Here is a 14,185-nt window from a genome sequence, read left to right on the forward strand (position 1 = left end):
CTAAACCCTGAGGGACCAGCTGCAGCCCAGCTATACAATGATTTTTTTTTAATAGCCAGTAGCAGGGAAGGCAGTGGTACAAAACTGGCTTCAGCTGGCACCCCTACAAACCAAGACATCCCCATGTTTTTAGCAGGAGTCAGTTTTACACAAACCACACACCTTAGAAGAAGCAGCAGAGTGATGCTGGCTGCAGTATCCAAACCTGGTTCATTCTGCTTCTTGCCAAGTCTTTACCAAGGCCTGTATTTCACTTAAGACTTGCCAATTTGTCACTTCTTAATTCACCTGCCTTAATGCTATTACTTGCTGTGATAATTATTGCAAACAATAAAGCAGTCTGCAGAGGCAACTATCTTATATCAGTTTAGAAGCTGTTATCAACCAGGCAAATAATTTATGGAAAAGACAAAATCAAGCTTCTTTCACAAGTATTTTTTCCTGTAAATTGTGTTGAGCCCTGTTATATCCACTGACATTCTTTATTGCTGACTTCTATACTAATATTTCATTACTTTGCCCAGAATGGCTGGCTGGATGACTTAGAATTACTTACATTGCCCTAGTGATTTTTTTAATAATTTACCCAAAATGCAGCATTCCACCAGTCCTCCAAAGCATTTGCAGTCCTCCAAGATTAAGTGGGAGTGGGTCAAAGATCCTTTGAGCCAAATTCATTTCAGTTCTGAAGATGACAGTTGTCTGGATCTGTTAAGGTAATAATGTTTATCTCTAGCAATGCTGTTTAATAGCTTCCTTGGTTACTAATGGGATGGAAAGTGCATTGTCCTCATGACGCTTGTGCATGATTCTTCTTGTTTCCAAATTCAGAACAAAAATATTTATTGAACACCTCAGTCCTTTTCACATCATCATCAAAATTTTACCATTTCCACCACGTGGTTCAAGTGTTTTTGAAGTGAGCATCATCTTAAATGTAAACCAGAGCCAAATGCCAGCTTATTGCCCTGTTCTATTTAATGCACTTGTGACCGATTTAGGACTTGATTATTCAAGACTGCACAATATGAAAATCCCACTAAAATCCTAGAGGATCTTCAGGGGTGAACTCAACCCCCCAGGTGCTATTGGCTGCCAAAATTACTTAAAAGATTAAAATAGGCAATGACTGACACAGCATACCAATTGGCCTTATTGATTTTGTTAAAGCTAAAAATGGCTACAATTCAAGTTTTAAATTAGTCTGAAAGGCAGCACAGTACTTTTATTAAGCCAATGGCATTCTTAAATTTATTTTCCCACATCAAGCATCTTTCATATAATGTTTTTAAAAGCTGGTCTCTATGCATAATCCTTTCTAAGTGTTTCTAATGTTAAAAAAAATTAACCAGCTGTAGCTCAGAGAGGAAAGAAGATTGCTTAACTGTGATAGCACAGCACAGAAATGGCAGAGAGCTCCAAAAGTGCACTGTAAGAAGTGCTCAATGGCCAGTGACATCACTGCTGCCACTGTTGTAACCCACAGTCTGTGACCTAACCTGTGGCTAAGGGCTGTGCAGGGACTGAAACACCTTCCTGTGGGTAATGTTACATCAGGGAGACTTCTCTCCTCCTGGGCACTCCTGGGCTCAAGCTCCTGCTGCTGTGGGAGCTCCCCACCAGCACAAAACCTCTCCTGCTATTCCCTGTGCAAAGGGTTCAGTGGGCACTAGGACTGATACAGTCCCTCTGGTCCTCCAACTGCATCCCCCTTTTCTGTAAGGAAATATAAAATGTTTTAAACTATAGCTATTTGGGAGGGTTGGTTGGGGTTTGGGTATTTTGGTAGGGTTTGTTTTTTTGGTTGGATGGTTGGTTGGTTTGAAGAGTTGTTTTTTGGTTTTTTTGTTTGTTTTTTTTTTTTTATTTAAAGCAGGAAATGCCATCTCTTGTGCCCATTTCTGTTTGCAAAGGCAGATCTGTAGGGGCAAGGAAGTCTAAGCCACACTTCTGCATGATCCTTTATGCTGCAGGGTGGAACAAAGTAAGCTGGCAAATTATTGGCCAACACTCTAGGCAGAGTTCAAAATGCTTTCAAGTATTAACTGGAAGTTTCGAAAGTCCTTTTGTGTCACAGTACAGTATTGTATTGCTTATTTTCCTCCCTTGAAAGACTTGCAAAAGACATTTGCATAGGGTTTGCTGAGCTCACTGTCAGAGGGCACTGTCAGAGCTCTCTGCAGAGTGTGTTAACCTCAGCTCCTCTCCTTGTCCAGACGTGTCCCCAGCAATCAGCTTATGGCTCAACAACAGATCACAGGACCAGTCAAACCACACACTGGAGGATTTCCTTTTCATCTTCTTGCACTAATAAGATGACTTGTTATAAACGTGATCATTTTTCTCAGCTATTACCAGTCCAACAAAGAAAGAAATTATAGACCATGTCATGAACCTTAATGAAATTATAGACTATGTCATTAACCTTAACTATTTTCACCAATTCTCTCCCCTCCTCAGTTCATTGTCTTAGATAAATTCCTGTAAGACATTATCTCTGGTTTACCTTGGCTCTTAACAGGATCTGATTTACAGCCTTGCCAGGTATACATCAGATTCCGTTGAATGATTATTTGTACTAGAGGAGTGCTGAGAAGCTCAATGCATAGCACAAAAACATTATTTAAGACAGTGCCTGATTAAAAATGGTTGCAGTCTACTTGGCAAAGAAGCAAAGCTGTAAAGAGGGACAATTCTTATTTGTCCCACCCATTCTTGCTGCCTCTCAATCTCATACAAGACCTGTGTGTACTGTCCTCAGGATTTTTCTTGCTCTCCTTGCATTTTTTTTTGCACTTGAGTTTTGCTGACCACTCTGTCTCAACCACACCACTTGGAGAACCTCTTCATGGCATCTCTCTGCCATGCTGGCTCCTCTGTTCTCCATCATGTGTTTGACCTCATGCATATGCAGACCCAGCTACTGAGAAATGTCCCTTGTAGAGTGGGGAAAGTAACCCTTGGGAATGAATGAGAAATTAAGATAAAATACAGTGCTAATGAATGTTTCTGCATTCAAAGTTAACTCATGGTGTGGGGGGGAAAGCTCTAGGATGTTTCCTCAAGATCCCAAGAGCAGAAATTCGACCTGTAGCCGCGAGTGGCAAAGGCAGGATGAGGGTAGGCATGACTGAGATGGGGATGTGCTGTGTTGAGCCCACTGATGTGATGAAGAACCTATTTTGCATGTCCCAGGACCAAAAAAAAAAAAAAAAAAGGCTAAAATCCTTTAGTGAGATTTAGTAGTATAATCTGTTCTTATCTCTAAGCATCCAGCCTGTGGGCAGGTGTGACCAGCATTGGCTGGTGTGGCAGTCACTGTTTTTTCCTGGAGAAAAACCTTGCTTGCTGGTGTTATCTACCTCCTTTTCTCTCTGGAACCACTGCCAGGGTCTTTGAAAAAAGGAGAAACCTGCACAAATCTGCTCTGCCATGGGGAAAGGAGAGGCATCAGTCAAAGCTGGTGACTGGACCCTCCTGTGAGAGCTCCTGCAGCCCCTGATATTAGATCTGGCCAGAAAGCTACAACATGGTCCTTCTGCCTGCAGTGGCCAGATGAGGCCAGTTCAGAGGTGTTTCTGCTAAAGCTTTTCCTGCAGAAAATGCAATTCAACCCCCAACACTGAAGCTGATTATTAACAAAGGGAGTTGTATGGTGCCATTATCCCCCAGCAAGCACCATCCTATAGGCAGAGGTATTGAAAGGGCCCAGAATATTATTAATCTCGAAAAAATTGTGCAAGGTGATGAAACTGAGTAGAGGTGAGAGGCATTCTGAGTCTCTTCTGGACAATTTAAACAAAGCAGCCCGTGTGTGTAGGAAGCGAACAGTTGCTTCATGCTTGGCAGATAATCAAGACCGTGGTACCTCTCTTTTTTGTTCAAATGAAACTTAGCCTTCCTCAATCAACTCTCTCAACCTCCCACAACTCATTTTTGGGAATTAATTTCACCAGCATGGAAATACCCAGGAACCTGAGTCTTGCCAGGAGCGTTGCAATGACACAGAGATCTGCGCCCAGCTTACCTGCAAGCTTGTTTCAGTCATGATCACTCTGTTCACCTGAAATGAATGGAGCCTCTACTCACAAGCTCTGCAGTGAGGACAGCCACGAGCTATGTGTATGCAGTCAGAAAAGTGCATTTTTTTCAGGGTTTTGAGACGGTTTAATGAATGTGGAACATATGGCAGTTCATGCACCTGCTGACTAAAGAAGATTATTCTAAAGTATCCTGAAGCTTTTAAGAACCAGCATGTAGTGAAGCCACTACTACATCTCAAAAATGCTGCTCTGTTTGTCTCCTGCTCGTGGCTTTTATTCTCCAGTGGTGCTGGTAATACAACTGGTTTCCCCAAAGAAATAAATATTATTCTGATGAGCTCTCATACAATGCCTAACAAGCATATAAATCTCCAGCTGATGGTTTGTATGCTATAAATTACTACAGCTGCCCCTACAGTTGACCCCATCAAAGTGGGCTGGCTCCTCCTGACACTGCTGACCTTTTCTTCCACATTCACAGCATTCTTCCGCCATTCTCAAGTGAAGAAAGAGCATCACTAAAGATCAACACAGTGGAGTATGGTTTTAACTTCAGAGGGCAGAAAACATGTGAATCTCCAAGTGATCCAATAAATTATTCCCTGCAGGGCAGCAAATTATGAACCTTCTCTTCCTGAAAGGCCTTTGCCACTACACTGGATATTCTTCAGACATATTCTTCAATTTAAAGGGAACTATATTTTTTTTACATATACCTATTAAATATTTCATCAAAGCTTTTCATCTTGCAGGCAAAAATGATAATGCAAGAAACCAAGAAGATAGTTTCAAGCAGAACTGACATTTTCATTAAACCAGATGATCTAGTGTCAGCCAGCAGAGCAAGCACTTGTTTACAGAGGCAATAATAATGATTGCTTTAGAGATGAAACTTTACTGTTACCTAAAATGTTCTTTATAACATCAGCAAAATAAATTTATTGGTCTTGGATTTCCAGTAAAATGCATGAATTTGCTCAAATCATACAGGGATGACTTCTTTTCCAGAAATTCTCATTTACCCATTGCTGAGTCTCTAAGTCTTGTCTTAACAAGTCTCTTAGGCAAGGAGCAACCTTGAATAGTTCATAAATCAGGGAGATCCTGTTGAATGACAATGTTGGTTTTCTTTGGTGTAAACTGATGTTTCATTTTGAACTAGGATTTTTATAATCCTCATGAATTTTAATCAAACAGCTCCACTGAACTAAATATGAAGAGGATTTTCCTAAAAATGCAGAAAATTGAACCAATGGGAGAAATTTTATTAAGAATCTCCTGACTAAGTGGACCCTTGGGAAAGGGTAGCAAAGGATCCCCGGCATAGAACAGAGTCTGCAATGAATGTACTTGCAAAATAAAGCTTGAGCCAGGCCTGAAAATGTGCAAGTGCATGACTGGAGTACTAGGGAAGAGGAAGGAAAATAAATAGAGGAGGTTACTGTAGCAAAACTGCTCAAGGAAATCCTGCATTTCTGGCATTCAACCAAATATTCCTGCTTAGCATTATAACAACAACCACAGAGGAAGAGAAGAAAGAATTTGTTCATGGTTGGGAGGGCAAAGTACAGCCCTCTGGCCATGTGTGTTGTGTTGGGCTCTCCAGGCCATGCAAAATCATTTTTCTGTTCAAGTAGGCTTGCAACCTTTCTCTTAAGAAATACACACATATATGAAAATTAATTGAACGAATAAGAGGGAAAAAAACCCTGAAATAGAGACAATCTCAAGCTGCCTGTTGTTCCCATTCTCCCACACAGGAGGCCTCAAAACCCTGCTGCTTCTCTTATGAAACCAATCAACTTTCCCTGAGAAGCTATTTCTTTAAATGTGATATTGAAATGGCTCTGACTTGCCATAAGGTGATTCCCATTTCAGATGCCACACCACACAACTATGTATAATCTGACCTAATCTCATCAGACAGCACGACATCATCATTGCCAAGCTTTTACTAATTAAACCCCCCTAAAACGAGCTCACTTAAGCGTATGTTTTAATTCTTTCAGCAAAGTTTTATACCACACAGATCCTAGATGAGACATTGTGACAATGTTCACACTAAACCAGCTCCATTCTTTTATTGCACTGATAATTCTTCCTGCTCCCCTGCCACAAGTTATGAGGGTCATAAATTAAAAATAGTTGTATAAATTCCTCTCCGTAATAAAAATAAGATATTTTTTGTGGGTTAGCTGGGGAATAAAAGAGGATCACTGGAGAAGGCCATACTGCACATTCTGAAAAGAAGTGTTAACACAAATGGGGTTTTATTTTAGTAAATTCCATAGTAGTAAAATTAAATTTCATGTTGGTATGTAGGACTATGCTGTGGGTAAAAAAAAACTACAAGTAAAATTCTCCAGTTGGTGTAAAACAAAGATGCCAAACTAAAGCTGTTTTGGGCAATGCTACCACCTTCCAGCTAAGAATCTGTCCCTATAGCTGGTTAATAAACAGGTTAAAACCACAAGTATTGCAAAAAAACATCTTGTAGAACCATCCAAATGACAGGAGCCTGCCCCAGTCAGACTGTATCTCTGCAAACATTTATGCCAGGGAATAACCATGCACATGAATGGTCTTATTGTTTTCCAGTTGACTGGGCAGGGTTGGGGCCTGTTCCTGGCTACACAGGAGAGGAGAATGTTGGCAACCAGCACAACTGAGGTACTGGGCAGAGCGAAGGATTGGTGCTTAGACAGAGAGGAGGGGCAGATTGCTTTTGTTGGTCCAAACTCAGTTCAGCAAGGTTCCTACACCAAGCTAACTAAAATTAAGATAAACATCCATTTAAAAATAATTCTTTTTAGTCATTTAAAAATCATCAATCAGCAAGAAACGAACAAAAAAAAAATCAAGGGGAATATTTTCGAAATGACACTTAGAAGGTGTATATTCAGAAGGGGGATTATTTGCATTTTATGCTGATCCAGCTCATGCTGATCCTCAGAACCAGTGATGAAAAGCTTTGGTCTCAGGCTCCATAGGAAAGGGCTCAGTGCTGCCCTTTCTGCTGGCAGCCAACAGCACCATTAGCTGCGTGAAGTACACAGGTCCAGACCTGCAGCATTCTCTTGTGAGAGCCCACAGATCTTTCCTGGTTACAGTAAAAATCCAGGTAGAAATCCTGACCTGAAGTGAGAATGCTGCAGGCACACATATCCCTGCAGCAGGGCTCAAAGAGCTGGCATGTGTCCAATTTTGGTCTTCTGGGAAAGAAAGTAATCACTGAGGAGTGGAAACCATTTGAATGAAGAAGTGGTTAAGAAACCCTGCGTGACCTACTTGTGAACCTCTCCTGATGCTTCTCAAAGTGAGTTAACAAAGAACAAATGAAATAATCTCGGGAAACAGTGACTGACAACTACTTCTACAGCCCTTGGATGCAAAGCAGTCAGGAATTCACGAGCTGCACTTGTACTCATGAATGTGTGTGCATACAGCTGTGCACAGTGGATTTCAGCCAGCCTGCAAAGAGTTAATCAGGCCATGTTCACTTAGCAGTCCTGCACACCTTCATTTATAAGGTACCCAGCATGATGATATCTAGCTCATGGAGAGGGAAAACTGTTCTTTAGAAGGGAGGCCAAACAGGACATCTGGATCAGGCTGGGATCGCTCTGGAACAGAAGCCTCCTCTGCAGCAAGATGCAGCTCTTGTTTGGCAACTCTGTCAAAAATCTCCTTCACATCAGAGCCTGCCAGCGAGAATTTGATTTAGCTCAGCTCCTTTGGGGATGGTGGGATCTTTGTTTTGAAGCAGGGATCTGAGGTGGTTCTGCTCCAAGCTGTGGGTTCAGGATGTCAGACAAAGTATTTCAGTGGAGCAGAGGACCTGATTCAACAGCTCTGGATACAGATTGCCCTGTGACCTGTTATTCTTTTGCCTGGACATTTCACCTTGCCCTTAATGTCCTTGTTTAGTGGGAATATGAGTGCTCTGGGACAGGGACTGGTCATTACTCTGCATCTGCACAACATACAGAGCAGTGAACCTCCTGCCACCTGGGCCATGCAGCTGTGAGCATGTTCCCCTGTAGCTGAAGGTGACAACGCTGTAGACAAATGTAGAGATATTTACATGATAAACACATGCCCCAAATTTAGTGTGAGCCACATTGTGCTGCTGCTACACCCAAGTTTGTGAGGTCTTTCCCTGGCCTTTGCTCCTCCCAGCAGGAAGAAGTGCTTTTATGTCATTTTTATGGGGTTGTATTTTCCAAGACAGTTGTGTGTTTGGCTAGCCTGGGGGGTTGAGCAGCCCAAGGGCCACACTGCCTGCCAAAAGGGATTGTTTCAATATGAAAAAAAAAATGTAAAACTCAAAGTACTGCAGTGCAACAGCTTGTTTTCCCCACAGACACATGCTCTGAGTGTGATTTAAAGATGACAGTGTAGCACCAGGATATGCTGCCCACACACGCTTTTTGGAGGGGTGAGGAGTGAGGAGAGAGGACAAGGAAAGACACCACTTATTATCTTTTTTATTCCTCTTAGATCACTGGAGTAAAATAAAGAGGTTGCAATGCAGCATTCAGCCAGGCCCAGGGTATTGGCCCAAACTTCATCTTCAGCCAGGTCAGAAGACATGTGGTGGGAACAGGGACTTTTTTTCTTCCCTATAAACACTGAAGTACTGACTGACTGCTCAAATAAATACTCATGGATAAATGCATGGTAAAACTGGGCTTAAAGAGAGACTAAAGCAAACACTAACCTTTTTATAGCAACTTGTAACAAAGATTTGCCTAGATGGCAGGCTTGTATAAAGAAGTAAATTATCCTACTTCCTTTGAGGAGTTTAGAGATGCTCTACAGATCAGTTCATAGAGCAGCCTCTCCAGTAAATAGACGTAGTTCAGAAACAAGCGAATAATATATATAAAAGCTTAAGCTATAGGTCAGTTAAATCAATAATAAAAAATGATTCAATGACAGGATGAGCCGGCAAAATAGGGCAGAAACCCATTTTTATTTATAAAGGATTTCTATAACTTCATGGCAGCACTCGATATAAAAGCCTTCAAAGTGCCCTGGAAGTGGCAGCTGCTCCCTCCATCCTCCTGCCTGGTGTCTGAGGGACATGGCATGCTGCAAGGGTGTGGTGCTCTGCTCCAAGCAGAGACCAAGAGCACTTCAATAAAACACAGATGCTGCAGCTCAGCCAGCTTCCAAGACTTTGAAGATAATGATACCCTGAAATCACTCTGGGGCATGATGTATCTGCCAAGAGAGAAGTCAAATGTTGATTTAAAGAAGGCAATAATACCATTAATTAAATAATAACAAAGTCCTACTGCTCTTCAGAAAGAGGAGGAAAAGGAAGAAATGCTGTTTTCCTTCCCTCCCTACAGTCCTGCTCCAGGTCACTTTGCCCTTCCTGGCTCCTCATCCTTTCAGCAAAAGTATAAATCAGGAGTAAGCCCACAAAGTGATGTGGCTAAAGGGTCACCCCCTGTAAGTGGTGTGCCAGACCTGTGGTTTCCATGCCATCAGACTTTATTAAGATTACATCCTGAGCCAAAATTCCAATGTACACAACACTGAATAGACCAAGAAAAGTTCTTGCAGGTGACTGAGAAACAATACTCAAACCCAACTGTACAGTGTATAAAAGCAAAGCTGTCTTTCCAGCTGGAATATGAGCCTGGGGAAACATCACTATGAACTTGGGGTCTTCCTATAGTCTTCCCTTAGCAGCCTGTGTCAGCTGGAGCCAGAGAACCAGTGTTCAGCTGCTGCTCTTTGCAGCTCCACTGACATCTGCAGGAGCTGGGGCTCTCTTGAAAAAGCTTTGCCATGATATTCAATGCTTCCCACAAAGGGAGAAAAAGTTGTCATCGCTTGCTGCACTTACTGTTCTTCAGAATTTTCAAGTTACCTACAACTGAAAAGAACTCATAAAACGGCATGTCCTTTCACAGCACCCATTTTAGGCTCTTATTCCCTGGTTAGATGCTCAAGATTAACTCAGTCCTGCCAACTGCATTTAGGTACTGCCCTGCAAGAGGACAAGGAGGATATGTGGAGATGGATGCCAACCTGCAGCCTGCTGGAGAGCGGGAGAGACTGGTGCTGAGGCTCACTTGGGTGGCTGGAGAGGCTGTGCTGGGATTTGGGCTGGAGAAGCAGCTGGTGCTGGGACTTGAATGGGAGAAGAGGCTGGTGTTGGTCCCGGTGTCTCGCAGAGGCAGCATCTCCAGTCCCATGGCATCAAGCTTGCATGTTGGACCTTCCCAGGTCAAGGATGGCTGCCCTGGTTAGAGAGGCGCCAGAGGCTCTGCTGGCATTCACTGAGCCCCTCTGAGAGTGAGGGATGCTGAAGCAGGGCACGGCACTGCCACAGGCTTCCTGGAGAAGCTGTGGATGCCCCATCCCTGGCGGTGCTCAACACCAGGCTGGATACACCTTTGGGTCGGCATCCCTGCCCATGGTGGCAGGGTAATGACCTTTAAAGTAGATGACCTTTAAGGTAGGTGACCTTTAGGGCCCCTTCCAACCCAACCCACGCCACGGTTGTGTCCCTGCAGCGATGACACGACCCAAAGTCAGGCCAGCACCTGCCGCCCAGGTGCCTCTCGAGCCGGGTGCGGGACCCGCCACGGCACCGCCGCCTCCCCCGGCCGGGCCCGGCAGGGCTGGAGCCGCCTCCTGACGTCGGGAACCTGCGGCGCGGGGGCGGAGCGGGGCGGGCGCCGGGAGCGGCCCGCGGGGCAGGCAGAGCCGGCTGGCGGGGCGCGGTGCCCGGCTGCCACCGCGCCGAGGGCCGCAGCAGGTAGGACGGGCGGGCGGGGGGCCGGGGGCCGCGGGGCCGGCACACAAAGGGCTGTGCCGGCGGCTCCCGGCTCCCCTTCCCGGGCGCTTTGTCGGGGCCGCGGTGTGTGGGGCCGCTCGTATGTCGTGACACGGGCGCGGCAGCGCGGAGCGGCGGCTCCCGGGGCGGCGGGGAGGCGGCGGGGAGGCGGCGGGGGCCGTGCGGGCTGTGCCCGGCCCCCACGGAGGGCACTCATCCCCACCTGCGCGCCCGAGGCCGCTGAGGCGGCGGTCGGGCCGGGGAGCGCCGTGCAGCCCGGGGAAAATGGAGATCTCCTTCCCCCGGTGCGCTTAGGAATGCAGCTGGGAGCCCGGGAGGTGGGTGAGGGGAAGGCGAGAGCCTGGTGTGTGCCGTGAATCCTCCTTCCTTCAGCCAGGCAGGCGAAAATGGGATGTTGTGGGAGAGGCCGCAGAAGCAGGCTGCCCGCAGCCGGGCTGTAGCAGCGACAACAAACAGGTGTGGCCGGGAGAGCGCCCGGTGAGTGCCGCACGCCGGGCACCGCTGCCGCCCCTCCGCCCGCTGGGCACCGAGCCCCGCTGGGAATCAATCGCAGCCTGGGCTTCCTGACCTGGGGTCGCAGACAGGTTCGGTGTTCGGACCGGCCGTGCAGCGGGGGAGGAAGGAAGGAAGGAAGGATTTGTGGGCTCCCAACTTACATCAGTGTGGAAGTGGGATGAGCAATGGGGAGGTTGGTCTCCTCCCTCCTAGCGCTGGTGTAAGCGCTCCTGGGAATGCAGTGGGAAAGGTTAGAGGAGCCACGTTATGTCATCTCACTGATGTGCTGGTCCACATCTCTGGTGATGGGGGAGGCTCAAGCCGTGTAGCGCTGTGGTAGTGGTTCTGGAAAATGTTCTGGAAATATTCTGGAAAGGAGATCTTTGTGGTTTTCTCTTTTTTCCCCTCCACCGTATTTCATAATTTCATTCATTGGATTCAGTTGGATGCTTCAATTTTTTAAACAATCCTTTCTGCAGATCCTTAGTCTTACTTTGCCATGGGAATATTTCCAGGGCTGCAGAGCTCGTACACATGGGCAGCAGGTCCTGGCAGACACTTCACAACTGCTTGTTGTCACCAGAGATTTAAGATAAGAACACAAGTGCATGAGGCAACATTGGGTCCCATGGTAGAGGGAAATTTGGGAACGGTGGCTACATGCTCTTGTACTTGCACACTTCATTAATAGCTAACTGTGTCTTGTGGGTTTTTTTGTGTTTAGGATGTATAAAGGTTAAGTGCCAAGCGCCAAAATGAGCGTGACTTCGTGGTTCTTGGTGAGCAGCACTGGCATTCGCCATCGGCTCCCTCGGGAGATGATATTTGTTGGGAGAGATGACTGTGAACTGATGCTCCAGGTAACATGGCTTTTTTTTTTTTGTAATTATTTCTTCTGAAGATGCAGTAGATGTGTATGTAATGCTGAGGATCTGTAGAGATGTTTGATGCTTTCAAGTGACACCTTTTAAAAGGAACTTCCTGTTTTTATCCTGAATCTGTGTTTCCCCTGAAGACTTCATGTTTGTGACAGCACAAGTGAGGTTTTCAAATTGCCATGTCATCAGATGGATAGGATCTGTAGTGGTGGGAGATTAATCAAATAGATTAACTGTCTTGATGCTACTAGAAGCAGTAAACAAAGACATTCCATTCTGTCCTGATCTGTGATTATGCTGCTGGTTTTTTTTAGCTTTTAACACATGTGCTGTTTACATGTGATTTGAATGCAGGCAGAGTTTTTTGTTTACCTGTTTTTCCCTTTAGGTTTGATTAAATTATTTATGCTGGTATTTCTCAGGTGTTTTTATCATGGTAGAAAATGCTGATGTTTAGCAGAGGAAGTCTATTTTGGTAGGCTGAGTAGGCTGGTGACCTCTTCCCAAAGTAATTGTGTTACTTGGGCAAACTTTCAGCTTCTGTTAGTACTTTCCATACCAGCATGTGTCTCTGCTGGACCTAATCCAGCATGTCTGAAGTGTTGACTGTGGTCTGATGTTTGACAGCATAATGTAGTAGATGTCACTCCAGACAAATGGGGCTGGAATCTTGCAAAGAGCTTTTGACAGGAGCAGTTTAGCTCAGGAATTTGTAGAAGCTCAGAACTAAATTAGTGATTCTGCTAAATCCATGCTATGAGTACTTAAGTGCACAAAAAATGTTCTATTGCACCTGCCCATCCCCCTTTTGCCCCTTTGTGAAGGTGGCAAATGTTCCTGTTGGTGGCAAAATTAGGAAGCTGCCTGCACAATAGAGACTCCCTCCTCATAATTTCCACTGCTGACCTGATCACAGGTATGTCCTAAATGCTGTGCTGATGTAGGAGGCTGTGTTTGTAGTTGCTGCAGGGATTTTGTATGATATGTTAGTAGGAGGCCTGTTTAGAGAGGTAGAAGTTCTTGTACAAGGTGTAGTTGAAGGACAAGGTGCTGTCTAGCTGTAATAAAATGTCAGTGTCCACAAGAGGAGAGCTTGCAGTGTTTGTCCTGCTCTGCATGCTGGCAGCGGGTGGCACAGCTGTGTTGCAGTGGTAGAGTTGGGACTCCTGTTCCACAGCAGATCATTTGTTTGGGTTCCCCCATGAATCACACTATCTCTTATTTCATGTTTCTACATGTCTGGCTGCTGAGGCATGTAAAGGTGAGACATTAAAAATGTCCTAATATTTGCTGTACATCTGCATTTGGCTGCTCAGAAACCTGATTGGCATCTTCTCTCATGACTTGGAGGGAGAAAACACATAGTGAAATAGTGGCCCCGGTTTCCAGAAATGGTCTGAGTTTTAGGCTGCCCATCTTAGTATCTTATGAAGAAACTTGAGGGTTGTTGTGCATTTTTCTTACTGTCAGCTTTCAGTACTCTGACAGTCATGTCTCAAGCTGTGCACCCTAAAATAAAAGTACCCAAATACCTGTTATGCTTAAAATGCCCAGCTTGTTTCTCTGGTTGTTTATGGGGTTAACTGGATGTCATGGATTGTGAGCCACTCCATACCAACCAGAGTATTTCATGCTTCTTTGCAAGCCTGTGCTGGCTTGTCAGTGTTGCTTGTGGAGTACCCAGCCTTGTGAAGGGTCTTCATTTGCCGTGCACTTTCCTACAAGGTAAATGAATTGAGATTCTTGGAGGAGCCAGGAATATCTATGAAATGGTTGTATTTGGAGGCTCATAGGTGGTGGGTGGTATTAAAAGAGGTTTCAATTATTTCAATCCAGAGTGAAGGCTCTGGATTGTCTATAAAAGCCAGCAGCTTGTGTTCATGGGGTGAGCTACATGTGATATTCTTTATAAACATACTGGTCTGCTATCTCCAGTAATAAAGCTTTTTCTA

General features: G+C 45.0%; 1 protein-coding gene across 7 annotated transcripts in view; it reads left to right on the top strand.

Moving 5' to 3' along the window:
- Positions 1 to 10,737: 10,737 nt before the first annotated feature.
- Positions 10,738 to 14,185, top strand: part of CEP170B (centrosomal protein 170B) — a 58,525-nt gene continuing 55,077 nt past the window's right edge. For all 7 annotated transcript variants that reach the window (XM_030949192.1, XM_030949194.1, XM_030949196.1 and 4 more), the window contains exons 1-2: positions 10,738 to 10,821; positions 12,080 to 12,215. In XM_030949192.1, the coding sequence (XP_030805052.1) occupies positions 12,111 to 12,215 (105 nt within the window). In that variant the 5' untranslated portion in view covers positions 10,738 to 10,821; positions 12,080 to 12,110. The remainder of the gene's footprint in view (positions 10,822 to 12,079; positions 12,216 to 14,185) is intronic.

This window comes from Camarhynchus parvulus, chromosome 5, assembly GCF_901933205.1.
Source record: "Camarhynchus parvulus chromosome 5, STF_HiC, whole genome shotgun sequence".
Taxonomy (NCBI): domain Eukaryota; kingdom Metazoa; phylum Chordata; class Aves; order Passeriformes; family Thraupidae; genus Camarhynchus; species Camarhynchus parvulus.